Source organism: Mizuhopecten yessoensis, unplaced genomic scaffold (assembly GCF_002113885.1).
Source record: "Mizuhopecten yessoensis strain PY_sf001 unplaced genomic scaffold, ASM211388v2 scaffold2369, whole genome shotgun sequence".
Lineage (NCBI taxonomy): Eukaryota > Metazoa > Mollusca > Bivalvia > Pectinida > Pectinidae > Mizuhopecten > Mizuhopecten yessoensis.
Window position 1 is genome coordinate 348,144 of NW_018404512.1, and position 20,615 is coordinate 368,758.

Below are 20,615 nucleotides of genomic sequence, written 5' to 3' on the forward strand. Positions count from 1 at the left end.
AACACATGTCACAGACCTCTACATCTAACACATGTCACAGACCTCTACATCTAACACATGTCACAGACCTCACATATCACAGACCTCTACATCTAACACATATCACAGACCTCTACATCAAACACATATCACAGACCTCTACATCAAACACATGTCACAGACCTCTACATCTAACACATGTCACAGACCTCTACATCAAACACATGTCACAGACCTCTACATCACAGACCTCTACATCACAGACCTCTACATCACAGACCTCTACATCAAACACATGTCACAAATCTCTACCTCTAACACATACAAATTTACAGTCTATAACCTCTGTAATGCAAGTACCCGTAGTACAGTCAGAATAGTAGGATCTGTTGTTGGTGTCACTTCAGCAAGTTAACAATTCGACACTGTGATAATCACGAATACGTATCATGGATTTCCGTCTATTCCAGAGGTGTCTGGTGAGTTATGTATGTTAAAGCCTGTACCAGGGCTTTATACACGTACATCAGATACATACAATGTAGTTCAGTCGATCAGCTGAAACCCCCGCTATACTGACTTGGATACAAGTTATCCAGTGGTACTAGACCAAAGTTCTTCAATTGTATGATCTTTGAAAACTTTACAAAGTTCTTGTTCAAATGACTTTATACCTGTTAAAATTAAAATAGCTTCCAATTCTGTCTTAGACATCAGCTTGTCATTACAAGGGTGTAGAACATGATCTGTGTACGGTTGTCATACAAACTACTCATTGTATAAGTGAATGTTTAAGTTGTCATTGATGGTGTAAACCACAAATCAATTTATCTTGTTATTTATATAACTGTGGAGTTGACAACTTCCTTGTCATTTTAGTTTATACATCAAGCAGACATGAAAGTCTTGACAATTTTGGAGCAGGCAAACCTGGGTACAAAACTCATAATTTTTCTGATTATGTCTTAGTCTCATATACAAGATGGGACAAAAACTATCTATCATACAGTCCAGGCCATCACTTACAATTCACACAGTCCATACCTTTACCTTCAGTATAGATCACACAGTCCATACCTTTACCTACAGATCACACAGTCAATATCCTCACCTACAGATCACACAGTCCATACCTTTACCTACAGTATATATCACACAGTCCATACCTTTACCTACAGTATAGAACACACAGTCCATACCCTCACCTACAGTATAGAACACACAGTCCATCCCTTTACCTACAGTATAGAACTCACAGTCCATACCTTTACCTACGGTATAGATCACACAGTCCATACCCTCACCTACAGTATAGATCACACAGTCCATACCTTTACCTACAGATCACACAGTCCATACCTTTACCTACAGTATATATCACACAGTCCATACCCTCACCTATAGTATAGATCACACAGTCCATACCTTTACCTACAGTATAGAACACACAGTCCATACCATCACCTACAGTATAGAACACACAGTCCATACCTTTACCTACAGTATAGATCACACAGTCCATACCTTTACCTACAGTATAGATCACACAGTCCATACCCTCACCTTCAGTATAGATCACACGGTCCATACCTTTACCTACAGTATAGATCACACAGTCCATACCTTTACCTACAGGCTACAGTATAGATCACACAGTCCATACCCTCACCTACAGTATAGATCACACAGTCCATACCTTTACCTACAGTATAGATCACACAGTCCATACCTTTACCTACAGTATAGATCACACAGTCCATACCTTTACCTACAGTATAGATCACACAGTCCATACCTTTACCTACAGTATAGATCACACAGTCCATACCTTTACCTACAGTATAGATCACACAGTCCATACCTTTACCTACAGTATAGATCACACAGTCCATACCTTTACCTACAGTATAGATCACACAGTCCATACCTTTACCTACAGTATAGATCACACAGTCCATACCTTTACCTACAGTATAGATCACACAGTCCATACCTTTACCTACAGTATAGATCACACAGTCCATACCTTTACCTACAGTATAGATCACACAGTCCATACCTTTACCTACAGTATAGATCACACAGTCCATACCTTTACCTACAGTATAGATCACACAGTCCATACCTTTACCTACAGTATAGATCACACAGTCCATACCTTTACCTACAGTATAGATCACACAGTCCATACCTTTACCTACAGTATAGATCACACAGTCCATACCTTTACCTACAGTATAGATCACACAGTCCATACCTTTACCTACAGTATAGATCACACAGTCCATACCTTTACCTACAGTATAGATCACACAGTCCATACCTTTACCTACAGTATAGATCACACAGTCCATACCTTTACCTACAGTATAGATCACACAGTCCATACCTTTACCTACAGTATAGATCACACAGTCCATACCTTTACCTACAGTATAGATCACACAGTCCATAGTCACTCAGCTAGTTTGTACCATTGAATGTCACACATTTGATATGTTCATTAAAATGTCACACAGCTAGTCAATTCACATAATTATGACTTACAGCATGACAAAAGGGTTGATGGAAATATGAGTTTCCTTATGTAGATGTTTATATATTTATATATACTATATCATAATAACAGGTGTTTTTTGTGAATTGTAATATAGCTTTATAAAATTTAACAATTATTGACCTTGAATGAAGTGGAGAGCTACAGTTATAATATACAAACTTTGATTTGATTGCGATTTCACGCTTAAAGTTACTAGTGTTTGGCGATCCACTCACGCTTTTTTGGGGATATTAATATGACTAACCTGAGATTTGACGATTGTGTCTTGTTACAGTAACTGTATGTAAGTTGTAAGGTATCCTTTACAGTCCACCTTATAGTGATCATTTGTAAGGTATCCTTTACAGTCCACCTTATAGTGATCATTTGTAAGGTGTCCTTCCCATATGATAATATTTCTATAGAGTTCTACATATTCATCATGTTTACCATTCATGGTCTGCCCCATTTGATCTTTTTTGGCTGTGCCCTTAATTATCTCCATTATCGAATTAGGTCACTTCATTGGTCTTGTTTGTCCATTTTTTCATTTTCACAAAATTATTTGCTTCAATATTATCTGGTATTCTGGGGGAAAAATCAATCATCTACAATATATAAAAATTAGAATTTGAGTAAAATCTGTTCAGGATAAATAAATATACATTGCTCTGATGACCAAAGGTTTCCACACAATAATTAAATGTAGCTAGATCCGTCAACAATTAAGAATTTAAATTTCAAAAAAAAAGTTAACTCTTGTAAGGGAGACATATCAACTAACCTAGTTTGATGGGTGTACTATGCATGTGGTGCTGGTTTGTGACATGTACTCCAAGGGGCCCTTCCAGATTGGTCAATGTTCTAGCTTCAGCTAGTTCCGATAATAAATCACATTAGTATTTGGTATTAATCCTGTAAGTGTAATTTTTACAATTGATTTCACATTAAACCTTCATCAAACATTATACAAATGTACTTACAAATTTAAAAAGAGATTTGTTGCTAAATAAAATATGAAAATAAACTTTTATTTTGTCCGTTTTTCAGAAGGGCAGTAAGAAGACGGGACCAATGAAAGCTCTTCTGACCGCTTCGGATGGACAGATCTCTAGCTCTGATGAGCGACGACCATTGGAGCCCCTCCGTCTGTCACTTTACAACAAATCCGACCCAGTGGAGATCACTACCAAGGATGATTTATCTCTGTCAGTGACTGAAACATCGCAGGCCAAGAAGGACCTGAAAGTGAGTCCGTTTGGGACAGTGGGCAGCATGTGGCGCCCAATGTCTATGTCGCGCAGTAGTTCCTCGTCGGACGAGCCTGAAACCCATACCTACAACAACTTTGACCTTCTCCGAGACTTATCCTCAGGGAAGTCTTCCATCAAGCGTACTTCCACCAAAGTAAAACAAGCCCCTGTCCCAGTCCCAGTCTCTTCCCCGTTACGACCTCCCCGTAAATCTAACCCTGCCCCTTCAGTGTCATCATCTGTTTCGTCCTCATTATCATCCTCCCCAACATCTTCTATAAATGGAGATGGTAAAGACTCCCTGTCTGAGGAATGTTTTGCTTTATTACGTGACAAGGTCAGTAAAAATCATTCAGACAGTGTTAAACACATTCTCAAACGGACATACAGTGTAGAAAGTTTCGCATGTGCCAACGAGGACTCAGACAAACTCTTGTCAGAATTGAAACAGACGATGGAGACTCTGAAGGAATCCCGCATTGACCGCCAACCAATGCAGTTTGGGATGTGTAAGGATGAATTGATAGGTCAAGTAAAATTATTTGTGACAGATGCCAAGCTTTTGGTCAGTAATGCAACTCAGACACGAGACAAAATGGCCAAAAATCTCAACAAAAGTATGCACACCCTTGCTAAAATGTTCCTTCATTGCCAAGCGACCATGCTGATGATGGAAGCAGTACATCAAGCACAGCACCTTGGTTTTGAGGTTATTAAGGTCACCAACGCTTACAAGAGTACAGTGAACGCAGCTCATGCAGCTGTAGGTAAACCTCTAGGTGACCCTCACATGCGATATCTCATGCGCCAGGCAACCAACCTAGCAACTCTACTTAGCAACCTACTGAAAACATTGAAATCATTAGAACAAAAATGAAGCATAACTTTGTTGTATTACTGAAAAACTGATGCATAATCTCAATGTTTAAACTTAATAGGATGTTATTTTTGTACGTAGTATTGTTGTTAGGGATCATGACCAGAGTTCATGTTAACCACATGTTATTGTGTTAAAGCTTATGACCAATGGGATTCTGTTACTATATATAGACTGTGATAAAAAGCATTATAGCCACTTATGTTCATTGTTTTCCACATTCACCGATACCCTTAATCAGAGTATATCTAACCAAGTACACTCCAAACATACTAAAGACTCGGAATACATTTGGCAGTTATTGCTGTTTAAATGTTGATAACAGCTGGATCATTTGTACTGTAGCCAAAGTTCAGTTTTAAAAGGTGTTTAACAATTGATAGACAACCAATCAGGTTGTATAGCCTCTTTTCTCTCTGCCACTTCATTATGTCACAGATGTTTGGATACAACAATTTCATTACAGACCAGATCCCAAGTATTTTAGAATATTTTTTAATTAGAATCATATCATTAATACACATCTATATATAAAGTATCAATTTCCAAAATACTGCTCGAAGATATCGGAGAAACTGCTTAAATAAAAACATGCTAGACAGATATTCAGAAATTGTTGCTAATGACTTGCAAAACAAAACATTACCCAAAGAATGGGAAATAAAAAAATATTATAGCAAAAATATATTTTTAGCAAACACTTCTCCTAAACAACATCTGTAAGACATTCCAGGGATTTACGGCTACATTCCACAGACATGAGCTGCGTAGAGGTCCTCTTAATCTCCACTGGTCAAGGAGGCCTTGTCATATATACACGTCTGATATTTGCTCACAATGAACTTTATGACATTGGTATTTTTTCTTTCAGGAGTTTACATTTACAAACCATTCTGTAATTATAAAGGTTTAAGGGATCTGTGATTTTGAGTCAGTTAATGTCTATTGATATTTCCTGTTCATATATAACGTGACTAATCCTGAAATAAAATAAAGGAAACACCCGTGCTTGAAACAAACTGATAAAAAACAATATGGACCAACTTACTTATCTTTTATTTACAATATGTTGTAAAATTATCCCTTTAAGTATTAATGAACAATCTACATGTATAAAGTCCCTTTAAACCTAGCTTTCTCGTAAATTGATTTAAGTTATATTTCATACTATATTCAACAAGTCAGTGTTTATGCAAAGTAGCATTGTGTGAAAGGGAAATAAGAGAAATGTCATTACTGGGTGTCAGTAAACTCTTACATACTGGGGACAAATACCAATTACTGGGTGTGAGCAAGCACTTAAACACTCGTGACAAATACAAATTACTGGGTGTCAGCAAGCACTTAAACACTCGGGATGAATACAAATTACTGGGTGTCAGCAAGCACTTCATCACTGGGGACAAATACAAAAATAGTGACTTACAGAAATATATTCTGTTAAGAATTACTGTTTTAAGACACAAATGTCAGCTTTTTAGGCAAAGTGTGTATAAGATACTGGTTGTGAGGTATGGTATGTGTGTATAAGATACATCAATCTAGTAAAGCTGTTGAGAGATATCGACAACGCTGAAACTCACTGACTTTGATCAGTATCAAAGGGAAATAACCATGCAATAACTGAATATAGAATTCTTGGGTCATTAATTCATTTTAGCCTTGTAAGTTTTATTGAGCCACTCCTGGATTACCTCCCTTAACTACCTTTTCCAAAACTGATAATAAAGAAATGTGTTGAATGATAATTGCGAAATGATAAAAAGGTTTTAGATTTTTTTTTACGCTATGTAACATGAGAGCTCACCAAAATTCTGTCTTTCGGAGGACTTGGTCTCATCAAAGATACAAAGAAAACCGTCACAGAGTTGCTAAGAACCGCCAAAAAGACAAATCCCTGATAAGAAATTTGTATTTTGACAAGTGTTAAATATGTTTTTGTTTGTGTCAGGTCTAGAATATGTTTCCCTTATGGTGCTAGCTGTAGTATTTGTAAGACAAAAGTTTCTATTTTCGCAAACTTCAACTTTTGTTTCCCTTGTAATGCCAGCTCTAGAATAGGTTTCCCTGTTATTGCCAGCTAGAGGATTTCATTTGTTTCCCTGGTGGTGCCATCTGTGGGATTATATTTCCCAGTGATGCTAGTTCTAGGATTTGTTTTCCCGGTGGTTTCATCGTTTGGATTTGTCACAGATGTTTGTATTTTTGCAAGCATCCCATCCTGTATTTCAGGTAGTGCCAACTCAAGATTTTTTTTCTTGGTATTATAATGTTGATTCTAATAATAATAAAGGGAGGTAATCTGGTAATAAAAGGGGCTGATACCAAAGGATGTTTTCCTAATAGAAAAGGAGGTAATCTGGTAGGATTCAATTATTGTTCATTGCTTTGAGATTCATTGACAAGGTCAGAGTTTAATAGTTATTCATTATTTCAATATTATTGTTCATTACACATTATTAAATATGTATTATTGTAATATATTATATTATATATAACTTAACAATTTATTACAGAGAATAAAATACTCTACAATATTAGATTTGTTGTATGTTGTATGAAGCACCAAACAGAATTTTCAGTGTCACGGTAATATAATCCAATTAGGTATGAGACGGGTGTTGTACACCAGTGTAATACAAAAGTTTGACCCAACAATACCCTGAGACTCCCATCTCATTCAACATACTTACAAACGCAATAATCTGAACCTATAATGACTAGAAATACAGGTAAGGAAGGCTCGTATTGAAGAAGGAAGTTTGTTGATGTGGAAAAACCAAAGAAAGTGGATAGGCCTCTTAAGTGGTACCAATCACAGGGACTTGAGAATTTGTTACAGCTATATTTGGACCTAAACTAAGGAGTTCAGATCAGTTTTACATGTTTTAAGGCTTAAGATCGACTTTTGGTAAAAATGACATCCCAAATGATCATAATTGTATACGAGTATAGATATATAGGGTAAAAACAAGTAGCCATGTTTGGCTACAGTATGTAAATTACTCTTCAAATATTATTTCACATGAACTGTGCCAGAACATGTCCAACCTGGAGACTAATGATCCACCAGCTTTCAACCACCTTGTGTGAAATAATCAATAGAAAGACAAAATAAGGTAGCACTTTAATCTTTTAACTTTCTTTGAGGTGGAAAGTCCTACAAAGTAAACATTTATTGCATCATTGGTCATTCCCTTCATTTAGGACCCATCAGTGATACCAAGATCAATGGAAATACATATCAAAATTGATCAAAATTGTTCCGAAATTACAAATTTTGGCTAAAGTAAATCATGCCAGTTTGAATTCTAGAGGCAAGGTTGTGTCCAACCAGGGGACTGATAGTCCTTCAGCTTTCAACAATATGCTGGTATAAATTACTGTTAGAGGTACGAAGCAATGAATTTTTGAACGAAAAACTTTTCGACAGAAGCGAACACTTGTCGTGTGGTGATATTCACGATTTATCCTGATCAACCTGCTCTTGTGTTCTCCTAATGGCCTATACTTACTTTTCTAGTTATCTGTGTGTAATGCGATAAACGATCTGCCCAGTAAAAAGACTAGTCTGAATTTGTCGCTGTCGATCGGCGACTTAATGACTTTCTGGGACACAGATATTCTGTCGGTAACACAAGCCTTGTAAGGTAGATTGTAGATGTGATAAACAATGTTACAAAATCCCTCGCAATGCTCTACATGGCAGACGTAATGACAGAGTGATCATCTTGTTTAGGAAATGCCTAAATATGAGACATCGGATTACTGAATAGGATCATGAGTATGATATCTATACCCAATTCAAGCACATGATCTGTGCAGATTATACAGGCCTTTTCCATTTCGACAGGACGGCTTCCGAAACGAAATATTTTTGACAATTGGGTTATCTATTCAGAACACCTGTTTGTACTACGGCAAGTGTTGATTGTCGTCAGTTTTCGTGGCTGCTAGATTACTTGGGCCTGATACAGCGTGTGGCAGAAGAGCTGTAATTCAATGACCAGTTTCGGCGATAGAGTCGTATCTGAGTGATGTAAAGGCAAACCGATCTGGTGATGGTTTCCATTTTGTCTATAAAACACTCAATTGTGGTAAACCAGATCGTACAAGGAAGTGTGTTGCAGCACCTGCCTAATTTTCAGTGATATTTTAAAGTTGATATAAACCTCCTTTAGTTTGGCTTGCTATACTTTGTTTTCTCTTTTGCTGTATGTCAAGACCTTCATAAGGTCTCCCCTTGACTAGCAAGAGCACTTTCCAAAATGCATGGATCAGTCAAACCTCGGTAGGATTTGTCAGTCAAAAGAAAACCCCGTACTATCGTTTACTATCTCCCTTTCATTCAATCGCTGAAAAATATCAGACTATTGGTGTTGCTGCTGTGTATAGGAACTCCTTCCTGTCCTAGCATAGGACTTCCCCCTGTTATTTGATGTGCCCTGCTCGCAGTAAGTTTTCATGAGTTCGCTCCTAGTCCCTTCTCTCTATTATTTTCCCGGCCATGCCAAGGTTTTCAATGATTACCGCAAGTTCCCTGTTGTGTTGCCAGTCTGATATAGCTGCACTTTACAATGACGACAGCACGTGTAGGATACATGTTGGCGTGCATGTCGACTATCGCTGCAAAGTGTGCAAGGTAGACATATTAAGGTTAGAAAGCAGTCATATGGGTTGCTAAAATAGCATGGCATGTAATGAGTGTAGAAACGCTGTACCCTTAGCGTGGAAGGACACAGGCACTAAGGGCTGTGATTATAAAATTGTTACGATATTTAGTGATGATACCATTTATCAATTTTTGTCATAATATTTCTGATCGACTTTAAGTTAGGTCACCTCTACCAGGGATGCCTCTACCACGTCATTGTTTACAATTTTGCTATCGCAGATTATTTTAGGATAAGTTCCATGGGTAAGTTTATGGTTGCGTCGTTTGTGACAAATACAATTCTTTCCCCTCCTTTATATTACATCAAATAGATTTATGCCTAAGAATAGTAAAAAATTGCATCCTAGAACAAGAGATAGAGGCGTACTGATTATAGCTTAGAAAATTGAAAAATTGTTGGACTGCAAGTTGCTCTTTTGACCACAGGTGCTGGACACACTAATAGTAATATGATGTGTAAACTATACTATTTTATAGTATATACACATCAAATTATTATTAGTGTGTCAAGCACCTGTGTTTTTGACAGATTTGGATAAACTCTGTTGTGAACACTATGTATGGGTATGATTCAAGTATTTACTGTGGTACAAGCTGGTGTCGAAAATCAAAGCAACGTATGTATCAGTCTAAGATGTTAGGAAGGTCCTATCTGATGATTCTCTAAGATGAACACTTTAGATGGTCCAGTCAGATGGTATCATGTGATGAAGAAGGTTGAGACAGAAATTCCATAGTTGGTCCAACAGTCTGTGATACACAATTATGAATATTTTAAACTGAAAATCCTAAGATGGATAGTTTAGACGGTTGAGAAAAGAAATTCCTAGGTTGGACAGTTAGAACGTCCATTGTGATTGTTCCCACAGTCTGTGATTATTCTATCCTAAGATGGATAGTTTCTAATGATCAGTTTGATTGTTCCCTCGGTCTTTGATGGACAGTTGAGGATGTTTAGATTGATGAATCAGTCTGTGTTGTCTACCTATACGTCTCCTGCTCGAAGTCGGTTATTACTGCTATAACAAGAAAAAAGAGAAATGCACGACCAGACCGGGGTTCGAACCCGGGACCCTTCGAACTCTAAGCGGACGATCTAACCAATTAAGATAAAAGGTCGCCGATGAACGAAACAGTCCAATTTCGCTACATCCTCTCTCCCTTTTCTAAGTTATCGCTACATCCTCTCTCCCTTTTCTAAGTTTTCGCCACATCCTCTCTCCCTTTTCTAAGTTTTCGCTACATCCTCTCTCCCTTTTCTAAGTTTTCGCCACATCCTCTCTCCCTTTTCTACGTTTTCGCTACATCCTCTCTCCCTTTTCTAAGTTTTCGCCCCCAAAGACAACTCTATGTACAACCCAGTCAGATATCCCATTGCCAAGTGTACATCATTTATGCACGACAAACCGCATTCGTACCCGGGACCATCCGAATTTTAGACGGAAGCCCTAACCAATTGAACTTCCTCGCTACACTATTTTATAAGGTATTAAGACCATGTAGTTGAGTATCGGTAGTCAAACAGATATATAGCTTTGTTTAAACAACAAGTTCATTGATATGGGGCATTATATTTGACCTAGCTATACCGTGATATGCTAAATAAAGGTTATATTGCTTCGCCATTTAAAGAAAGAGTATTTGTTTTGTGTACCTGTGAATACCTGTTTATACCTGTTACTTATGTCTAACCGCCCGTGTCCGTCGACAACCTAAGCTGCAATAGACCGAGACTTTTAACAAAACACTTAAATTATGTATATAATCTGCACTACCTGGCCAATTGATTGTAATAACCTGGACTAGACTAGTTAGCTTTTATTCCAATACAGGACTTTGTTATAATTCATTAAATAATGTCAATAAGCCCGTGATGCCTTCACTATTTTGTGTGTTTTTAAAAAAGCAGTTATCGTTCGTCATCAACAGATATAGATATTGGTAATGGACTCTCATGGATTGACATGACAGCGTCGCTAGCGATCAAAGCTTGGTGCTGTGTGGGAGTTGTAGATCGACGATATCTGTGATAGCTTGGTCAAAGTACGGTTAGCTTAAGTATGGGATACAGGAAATTGTTCAACACAATATCGTAAACGATGCACTTTATTTCAAGGTGTTAGCAGTCAATGTTGCTGAGTGTATAACCTATAGCCATTGTTTGTCTCGTTCTCCCTCTGTTTCGTTCTCTATTTATCTACTTGTTGTGCGGTCTACATTCTGGATGTGTGGGCGGTAATATAACCGATGTATGTGTTTGCAGAGTCAATATCACTACAGCAAATAGTTTATAATATACTGTAGGTGCGGGGTAATATGTAGTCTGTGTCATGTTGTAATAATCGCAACCATGCAACGCCATAATATTGGAGCAAGGGGGATGGTGATCCCAAAGTACCAATCGTAATGAACACGGGGTACGTATACTCTCTACAAAGAACACCAGAGTCCACTGTAGCTAACGACCACGACAATGTTCGACGGGAAGCCTATTCCATGCAATGTGACACATACTCGTAGTTATCCTGCTCGGGTAGTTCTATAAATACTTATTCTTGGTGACACCGGCTGTGAGTGACAGCTGACACTGTGGCGTCCTGTTGTCACGGCAACACAACACGACGGAAGTGATTACCACTATATACATCAGAGGTGAGTTATTGTGTTCTACTGTTATAATTGTTCGGACGTGGGTGGCTTGTATCGTGACAGTCCTATGTATAACCAGTAAGCTGGTGTAGTTGAAGTATAACATTCCTAACTGAAGCGTGTAGTTTAGTGATAGCCCTGGCTATAGCTAATGATCTGGGTAAAGTTGTATCGTTGTAGTCTTGGCTATAGCCAAAATCATGTGTGTACGGTAGTTGTAATGTTATAGCCCTGGCTATAGCTAATGATCTGGGTAAAGCTGTATCGTTGTAGTCTTGGCTATAGCCAAATTCATGTGTGTAGTTGTAATGTTATAGCCCTGGCTATACTTAGGGACCCGTGTGTAGTTGTAATGTTATAGCCCTGGCTATATCTAATGATCTGGGTAAAGTTGTATCGTTGTAGTCTTGGATATAGCCAAATTCATGTGTGTAGTTGTAATGTTATAGCCCTGGCTATACTTAGGGACCCGTGTGTAGTTGTATTGTTATAGCCCTGGCTATACTTAGGGACCCGTGTGTAGTTGTAGTGTTATAGTCCTGGCTATAGCTAGAGACCTGTGTGTAGTGGTAATGTTATAGTCCTGGCTATAGCTAGGACGTGTGTGTAGCTGTAATGTTATAGTCCTCGCTATACTTAGGGGCCCGTGTGTAGTTGTAATGTTATAGCCCTGGCTATATCTAATGATCTGGGTAAAGTTGTATCGCTGTAGTCTTGGCTATAGCCAAATTCATGTGTGTAGTTGTAATGTTATAGTCCTTGTTATGGCTAGATACCTGTGTGTAGTGTTGTGATGTTTTAGTCCTGGCTATAGCTAGGGGCCTGTGTGTAGTTGTAATGTTATAGTCCTGTCTATAGCTAGGGAACTGTGTGTAGTTGTAATGTTATAGTCCTCTCCATAGCTAGGGACCCGTGTGTAGTTGTAATGTTATAGCCCTGGCTATAGCTAATGATCTGGGTAAAGTTGTATCGTTATAGTCTTGGCTTTAGCCAAAATCATATGTGTAGTTGTAATGTTATAGCCCTGGCTATATCTAATGATCTGGGTAAAGTTGTATCGCTGTAGTCTTGGCTATAGCCAAATTCATGTGTGTAGTTGTAATGTTATAGCCCTGGCTATACTTAGGGACCCGTGTGTAGTTGTAGTGTTATAGTCCTGGCTATAGCTAGAGACATGTGTGTAGTTGTAATGTTATAGTCCTTGCTATAGCTAGGGACCTGTGTGTAGTTCTAATGTTATAGTCCTGGCTATAGCTAGAGACCTGTGTGTAGTTGTAATGGTATAGTCCTGGCTATAGCTAGGGACGTGTGTGTAGCTGTAATGTTATAGTCCTCGCTATACTTAGGGGCCCGTGTGTAGTTGTAATGTTATAGTCCTAGCTAAAGATACGTAACTGTGTGTAGTTGTAATGTTATAGTCCTGTCTATAGCTAGGGACCTGTGTGTAGTTGTAATGTTATAGTCCTGGTTATGGCTAGATACCTGTGTGTAGTAGTTGTGATGTTTTAGTCCTGGCTATAGCTAGGGACCTGTGTGTAGTTGTAATGTTATAGTCCTGGCTATCGCTAGGGACCTGTGTGTAGTTGTAATGTTATAGTCCTCGCCATAGCTAGGGACCTGTGTGTAGTTGTAATGTTATAGTCCTCGCCATAGCTAGGGACCCGTGTGTAGTTGTAATGTTATAGTCCTCTCCATAGCTAGGGACCTGTGTGTAGTTGTAATGTTATAGACCTTTCTATAGCTAGGGAACTGTGTGTAGTTTTAATGTTATAATCCTTTCTATAGCTAGGGACATATATGTAGATGTAATGTTATAGTCCTGGCTATAGCTAGATACCTGTGTATAGTTGTAATGTTATAGCCCTGGCTATACTTAGTGACCTGTGTGTAGTTGTAATGTTATAGTCCTCGCTATAGCTACGTACCTGTGTGTAGTTGTAATGTTATAGTCCTTGCTATAAAAACAAGGCTAACTTAGAACACATTCTTGTAGAAACATAATCTCCGTTTTGAACAAGGAACCAGGATGTGTATTCACATGTTACCCACATTTTGACTGTAATATATATTGATTGTCATAAGCACAATGTTTATATAACCACACTTTGATGTACGTCAACGGCTCTGGCCGACAGGTGATATTGGTTATCTGTTTTCTCACTTATATTTGTAGTATGGAAACAAACGAGCAGTCTGCCGACAGCAGTCCACTACGACCACAAGGAGATTCGAGATGTGCAGTACATTCACAGAAAACAGTTAGTTTTGTGTGTTATGACTGTAATGACTTAATTTGTGGAAAGTGTGTGACGTCACTTCACAGTGGCCATATCATGGAGGAGTTGTCGGATGCTATGCCCAGCATTAAAAGTAAACTTGAACTTTCTATCACCTCCATGGAGAGTGAACAGCTCCCAAATGTACAACGCTCTATCGACCTGACGGAGGAGAAGCTGATAGACAACAAAACACGTATCAAAGAGGTCGTCTGTCAGATGAAATCTCAGGGGAACAAGTGCAAAGACGAAATAGACGATATGATCGACGAGTACGTCTCTGTATGTGACAAGTTAGGAAAGGAAAACACGGATCTGTTGATGAGGTACAAGACGGAACACCAGGCGCGATTGCGAGACTTGACGGAACAGATCAAAAATCGACATCAGATCATGCAAACCGGGTGTAGCATCACCATGTTTGATGCTCTGTATAAAAGGCCTAGCTACGAAACGGCCAAATGGCCTTCTCTACATACAGCAAGATTTAGTCCTTGCAAGGTTGTCACGGACCTCCTGAAACAAGCCCTGGGTCAATTAGACACCTCGTTTGACATTCAGCAATCATCAACAAACCACTGCCGTCCTAACTTGCACCAAGAACGCCAGGTATCTAACGACATCCACGAAAGACTAACGCATAAACCGTCACCACCCGCTGACAGAAAAAACACGCTTGAGTCCACAGATTGGGTAGTTCTACATCAGGATCCGTCCAACGATAATACCTCATCCACGCGGCCGAAATCACAACGATCTGGTGTACTTAGATCCGGCCACCATCCACCACGACCAGCATCCGAGAGAGTGAGGGGGAAGTCGTCAGGTCCCCCCAACAGACCCCATCAACGTCCACAGCCACGAACCGTTATATTTAAAAGGAGGAACTCTCTAGAAGCTCCTTCGTCCATCCATCGGTTTCTTTCCGCTCGTCCATCTACGTCTTCCGATATCCGCCCAATGATTACTGTCAGATCTTCAACACAAAGACCAGAGACGCACGTGTCTGTGTCTGTATCTAGGCGACATGACCGCCGATCGATGAGTTTGCCCTCAGAACAATCACCTGAGCCTCCGTCCGGCAATCCTCCTTCTCCCTCACTTCTGCAGGCCATCCTGTCTTCATCACGTGATCCCAAACCCAACGGCTCTTTCTCACAGGAACCTAAAGAGCAGTGTATTGAAGTATCTTCACAGGACATCGAACCACAAATCAACCATGTATCTTCACACAGCGATGAAATACAGATCACCAAAGTGCAATCACTGTTTCCTGACCAACCGATTCCTGCCTCTGATCATGAACACGAATCCGCCAAGGTAACGCCACCAAAGCCGGAACGTACGCGTAAGGCTTTATCAAAAAGACCAGTCCACCAACCTGTCATTTTGTCGCAATTCCCATCGCCCTCCGCAATCACGTCCATTTGTCTGACTTCTGAAGGTCACGCGTGGACATGTGACGAGGAGTCGCGCGTTCTTACACTGGTTGGCAATGCGGGTGATGTCATCAAGACAGTGACGTGTAAGGCTAATGTGAATGATATCAGCATGTCGCCAAAAACACAGCACCTGTGGTACTGCACGTGGAAATGCCGCGTTGTAGAGTTGGATCCTGATACAGACACGCGCATGCATCGCTTCACTACAGAATCTTGGCCGCGTTGTATCTGTGTAACGGACAGAGAGCAAATTTTGGTGGGGGCGGAAAACAAAATAACGTTATATAACACTGATGGTCAAGTGGTAATGGCGACTGACACCGAGGCATCAGGAGTTATTCGTCCAACACGTCTCACACAGTGTCCACTAACTGGAAATATTGCCTTCCTGGAAAAGACCGCGGCACATAGCGATGGTCAAAACAACGGCCATGTAGTTGTACTTGACAACGCCCTATCAGTGAAATTCCGCTATACGGGAGAATGTGAAACATTGAAAACAGAAGAGTCGGCTTTCTTTGATCCATTTGACGTTAAATATGACGACAAAGGTTATCTGTTGATAGGAGATTTTACCAGCAACACCCTCGATCTAATCACTGGCGAAGGAAACCACATCCGGACGATACTCACAGACACCGGAAGTTCCCAGGCAATCGGGATACACACCGATGACGTCATGTGGGCCGCGTTTGAAAATGATAATGGTGTGTCCCACGTGAAAATCCTTAAATATTAAACCAATTATCTATTGGTTTGGTGAACTAGTCTTACCTCTACTGATCTTCACTACTGGAGTGGAAGGCAACCTGTAAATTGAATAAATATGGCTTCATATGTTAATAAAATATAATGACTGAAATCGAGCACAGACTGAATTCGTTTTTCTCGACGAAGATAATACCAATGCAATAAGGTATTTTACTTGTTATACATGTATATGACAGCGCCATTAGTTTAGTGTTTTCCACGTTGTCTCTGTGACGGTAATGTATGTACAGCAGGAAAATGGACCATGCTTACTCTGGCAACACAATCATAATGTAGGCTAATCTAATTCAGACAATACAATCGCTCATATTATGAAAATACAGTAAAAATGAAGAAAGGTCAAACTCAAGTATATCTGTAATACAATCAATGTAGGTCATTCAGATTTAGGAAATACAGGCAAAACGTTAACCGGTCAAATCAAGGCGATACCATAAAAAATAGACCATTCTAATACAGATAATACAACATAACAAGAGGCCCATGGGCCTTAACGGTCACCTGATATATTTATACAGAGAGTTGATTTTGTTTATAACATGAACAGAAATATTATTCAAAGTGACAAAAAACAATAAAACCACCTTTCTCAATATCTAGCATACAGATTTCAGACTAAAAAGGATTTGAACCTAGCACCTCTGATTCTTAACAAGGAAAATGAAGAAATTTTAGCACACTGACTCCTTGGAGCCCCACCCTACAGCCCTTGGGGGTAGGGCTGGCTCAAAATTTTCAAAGTATCAAACTGTCAATTCAAGGTTATAATTCCAATCAAGTTATTAACATGTAATATTCAAAGTATCATTTGCCATTATAAACCATAAAAAATTTTGCCCCCCCCCCCCTCCTTCCCCAGGGGGAAAACGTGAGACCCAAGGGTCATAAACCTTAAGACCCTTCCATCTATGAAGAGTATTTGATTCTACCATATCTGGGATCTTGAAAAGAAGATTTTTGAAGTTTCAGTAAATTCGACCCTTTTTGGCCCCACCAATCAGCCCCTGGGGGTCAGTCAGGGCTCATAGGTGCATACTATCAAACTGCTACCTAATACTGATAATGCTAACACAAATTGAATTACTTCCAATGGAAATTAAACAAATGTTGGTCCAAAATGTGATTTCCCTATATAAACTATAGTAAAGTTTACCCCCTCCCCAGGGGGAAACATGAGACCCCAGGGTCAAGAAATTCACAATTTTGGTAAAGCACCTTAAGACCCTTCCATCTATGAAGAGTATTTGATTCTACCATATCTGGGATCTTGAAAAGAAGATTTTTGAAGTTTCAGTAAATTCGACCCTTTTTGGCCCCACCAATCAGCCCCTGGGGGTCAGTCAGGGCTCATAGGTGCATACTATCAAACTGCTACCTAATACTGATAATGCTAACCCAAATTAAATTACTTCCAATGGAAATTAAACAAATGTTGGTCCAAAATGTGATTTCCCTATATAAACTATAGTAAAGTTTACCCCCTCCCCAGAGGGAAACGTGAGACCCCAGGGTCATGAAATTCACAATTTTGGTAAAGCACCTTAAGACCCTTCCATCTATGAAGAGTATTTGATTCTACCATATCTGGGTCTTGAGAAGAAGATTTTTGAAATTTCAGTCAATTCAACCCTTTTTGGCCCCGCCCCTCAGGCCCCTGGGGGCTTGGGCCTAAACCGGCAACTATTATTGGTGACCTTTGTCCATAGAAGGTCCCTGCAAAATTTCATTGAAATTGGTTCAGGGGTTTTTGAGAAGAAGATTTTTGAAATTTTAGTCAATTTGACCCTTTTTGGCCCCGCCCCTCAGGCCCCTGGGGGCTAGGACTAAACCGGCAACTATTTTTGTTGACCTTTGTACATGGAAGGTCCCAGCAAAATTTCATTGAAATTGGTTCAGGGGTTTTGGAGAAGAAGTCGAAAATGTAAATTGTTTACGGACGCACGACGGACGACGGACGAAGGACGACGACGGACAAAAGGCGATCGCAATAGGTCACTTGAGACTTTGTCTCAGGTGACCTAAAAATGTAAACAATTCCCAATGCAGGCAATACAAGTAAAATGTAGACCATTTAATTCAGGCAATGCAATCACATTATGGAAACGATCTAATCAATACAGTGTAACAATGATCGACGCTGAAAGGTCACAGTTAAAAGTCTTTGATAACCGTTACACTTTGTCAATTTAGAGGGAATCCCCTCAAGCAAAAAAACCCAGTTTATTAGCCAACATGACGGACGCATCTATTTAAACATATAATTGCACACAACAGTCTCCTGGAAAGCGAATCAACAATAACATATTAACTCCATACGCAGGACAGGATGGTATGTTACTATAAAGGAAAGTTAACATTAAGGTTACATGGGTAAAACTGTTACGGAAACAATGGATTAAATTTTATGCAAATATCGTACAGTTAAATAGCGCTTGAAGTAGATGTATTAATGAACAATCACATTTGGAGTTACTTTCAAAACAATTAGCAAAGATGGTTTGGTTTGGTTTGGTTTAGTATTGTTTAACGTCCTATCAACAGCTATGGTCATTTAAGGACGGCTTCCCTGTGTGCAAGATGCATGCGTATGTGTTTTGGGAGGCTGCGATATGTTCGTGTTTGTCTCCTTGTGGTAGCGCGTATACGTAACTGTTGCCGACTTTATAGTGCTACCTCACTGAAACATTCTGCCGAAGACACCCAGCAGGACACTCCACCCGGTCACATTACACTGACAACGGACGAACCAGTCGTCCCACTACTAAATTGCTGAGCGTTAAGCAGGAGTAGAAACTACCATTTTTACAGACTCTGGTATGTCTCGGCCAGGGGACAGAACCCAAAGCATTCCTTACAGGGGCGAACGCTCAACTAAAGGCCAAAAGTGAGGCATTGTCAAGGGAGACATTAGGAAGAATAAAGACGTTTAGAAAGAAGAGAAAAAATAAGATCCCAAATTTAGTCGCGCAATGGGGGCAGCAGGAACAATTCTTACGCCCTACCAACCAAACTGAGGGAAGTAACGGTAACAGACAAAATAACACAAGATCAAAACAAGTCATAAGTAACTATGGATACACTAAAATCCCATTGTATGTAACTTAGCCCAAGATGTAATTAACCACAGACAACATTTCTTAAATACTGTTGTTAATTACGAAAATAATGAAAATCATAGTTTAAGCAACTAAAGAATTACAATTGATTTTAAGTAACTTAGGAAGGGAGGAATATAAAACATGGAATTTATAAGGAAACAGTTAGATAGAAAGAATCATCATAGTGCGTAACCATGACAACATTTTGATCAACAATGTAAACAATGAAAGCTGCATTTTAAGTAAATACATGTGCATCTGTAAATATATAAGTATAACAAAAACACAAGCAACTGCAGAAACAGTGAAAATAACATTGTTACGATGAAATCAACGAAGGCTGCAACGGAAATATTTTATAGAAACAACAAAGATATCAGTCCAAGCAGCTATAACACAAGGACAATTGTTATATTGCAACAAAGTAAGAATAGAAACAATGAAAGGATGATGTAACAAATAATTATAAAATGTGAACTCCATTCAAGTCGATTTTAGAAAGAATTATTGAATTGAGTTAATATGGGAAGTTGGGAACTCCGTTGCCAGCATCATTCCTCTGCTTGTAGAGTTAACATGTCATACTATTCCGGAGCCGGTATCAGGTTTTTCTCGATAGTTGTATCCTATATTCAAATGTGTTACATCGTGTTTTCTATAGGAGGGGGTCCTACTAACGCTGACATATGTTTGGTTTTCTTCATAATTTGTTTTATAACTATAGAGTTCAGTGTCTACGATGATAAAGACAAACTTCTTAATTATATCTTGAATCCTTTTTGTGACCTAAACAACTTCTGGATTTGACTAAAGACATGACTTGTGACATGTATCGTGTAGGAATACCTAACTCTATTTGAGCATCTGCATCGCCTGATATTGTTTTATCACCACATTGTGGGTATATATGGAAACATATATAGTGATAATTTAGTCACTATATCAAAACTTATCACCTCATTGTGGGTATATATGGAAACATTAGGAGTTATAATTTAGTCACTGTATCAGCACTTATCACCACATTGTGGGTAACTATTGAAACATTAGGAGTTA

The 20,615-nt window shown here is 39.1% G+C and overlaps 2 protein-coding genes and 1 long non-coding RNA gene across 9 annotated transcripts in view; 2 read left to right on the forward strand and 1 right to left on the reverse strand.

The window, feature by feature from the left end:
- The window catches only part of LOC110445782, a 99,250-nt gene extending 92,075 nt beyond the window's left edge, over window positions 1-7,175 (forward strand). For all 7 annotated transcript variants that reach the window (XM_021490564.1, XM_021490567.1, XM_021490568.1 and 4 more), the window contains one exon: window positions 3,569-7,175. In XM_021490564.1, coding sequence (XP_021346239.1) covers window positions 3,569-4,648 — 1,080 coding nt within the window. In that variant the 3' untranslated portion in view covers window positions 4,649-7,175. The remainder of the gene's footprint in view (window positions 1-3,568) is intronic.
- LOC110445785 lies at window positions 130-1,225 on the reverse strand. The gene is made up of 3 exons (XR_002462397.1): window positions 1,063-1,225; window positions 260-1,029; window positions 130-214 (listed from the first exon to the last, which is right to left on the reverse strand). It is a non-coding gene; the product is annotated as an uncharacterized LOC110445785 (long non-coding RNA).
- Window positions 7,176-11,598: 4,423 nt separating the features above from the next.
- LOC110445786 lies at window positions 11,599-16,551 on the forward strand. Its single transcript, XM_021490574.1, has 2 exons — window positions 11,599-11,975; window positions 14,146-16,551. Exon 2 carries the CDS (start codon window positions 14,147-14,149, stop codon window positions 16,427-16,429), a length of 2,283 nt encoding a protein of 760 aa, XP_021346249.1. The 5' UTR covers window positions 11,599-11,975; window position 14,146; the 3' UTR covers window positions 16,430-16,551.
- Window positions 16,552-20,615: the final 4,064 nt, after the last annotated feature.

Coding starts and splice junctions, on each gene's coding strand:
- LOC110445786 (XM_021490574.1), top strand. CDS start 14,147: ATGGAAACAAACGAGCAGTCTGCCGACAGCAGTCCACTACGACCACAA.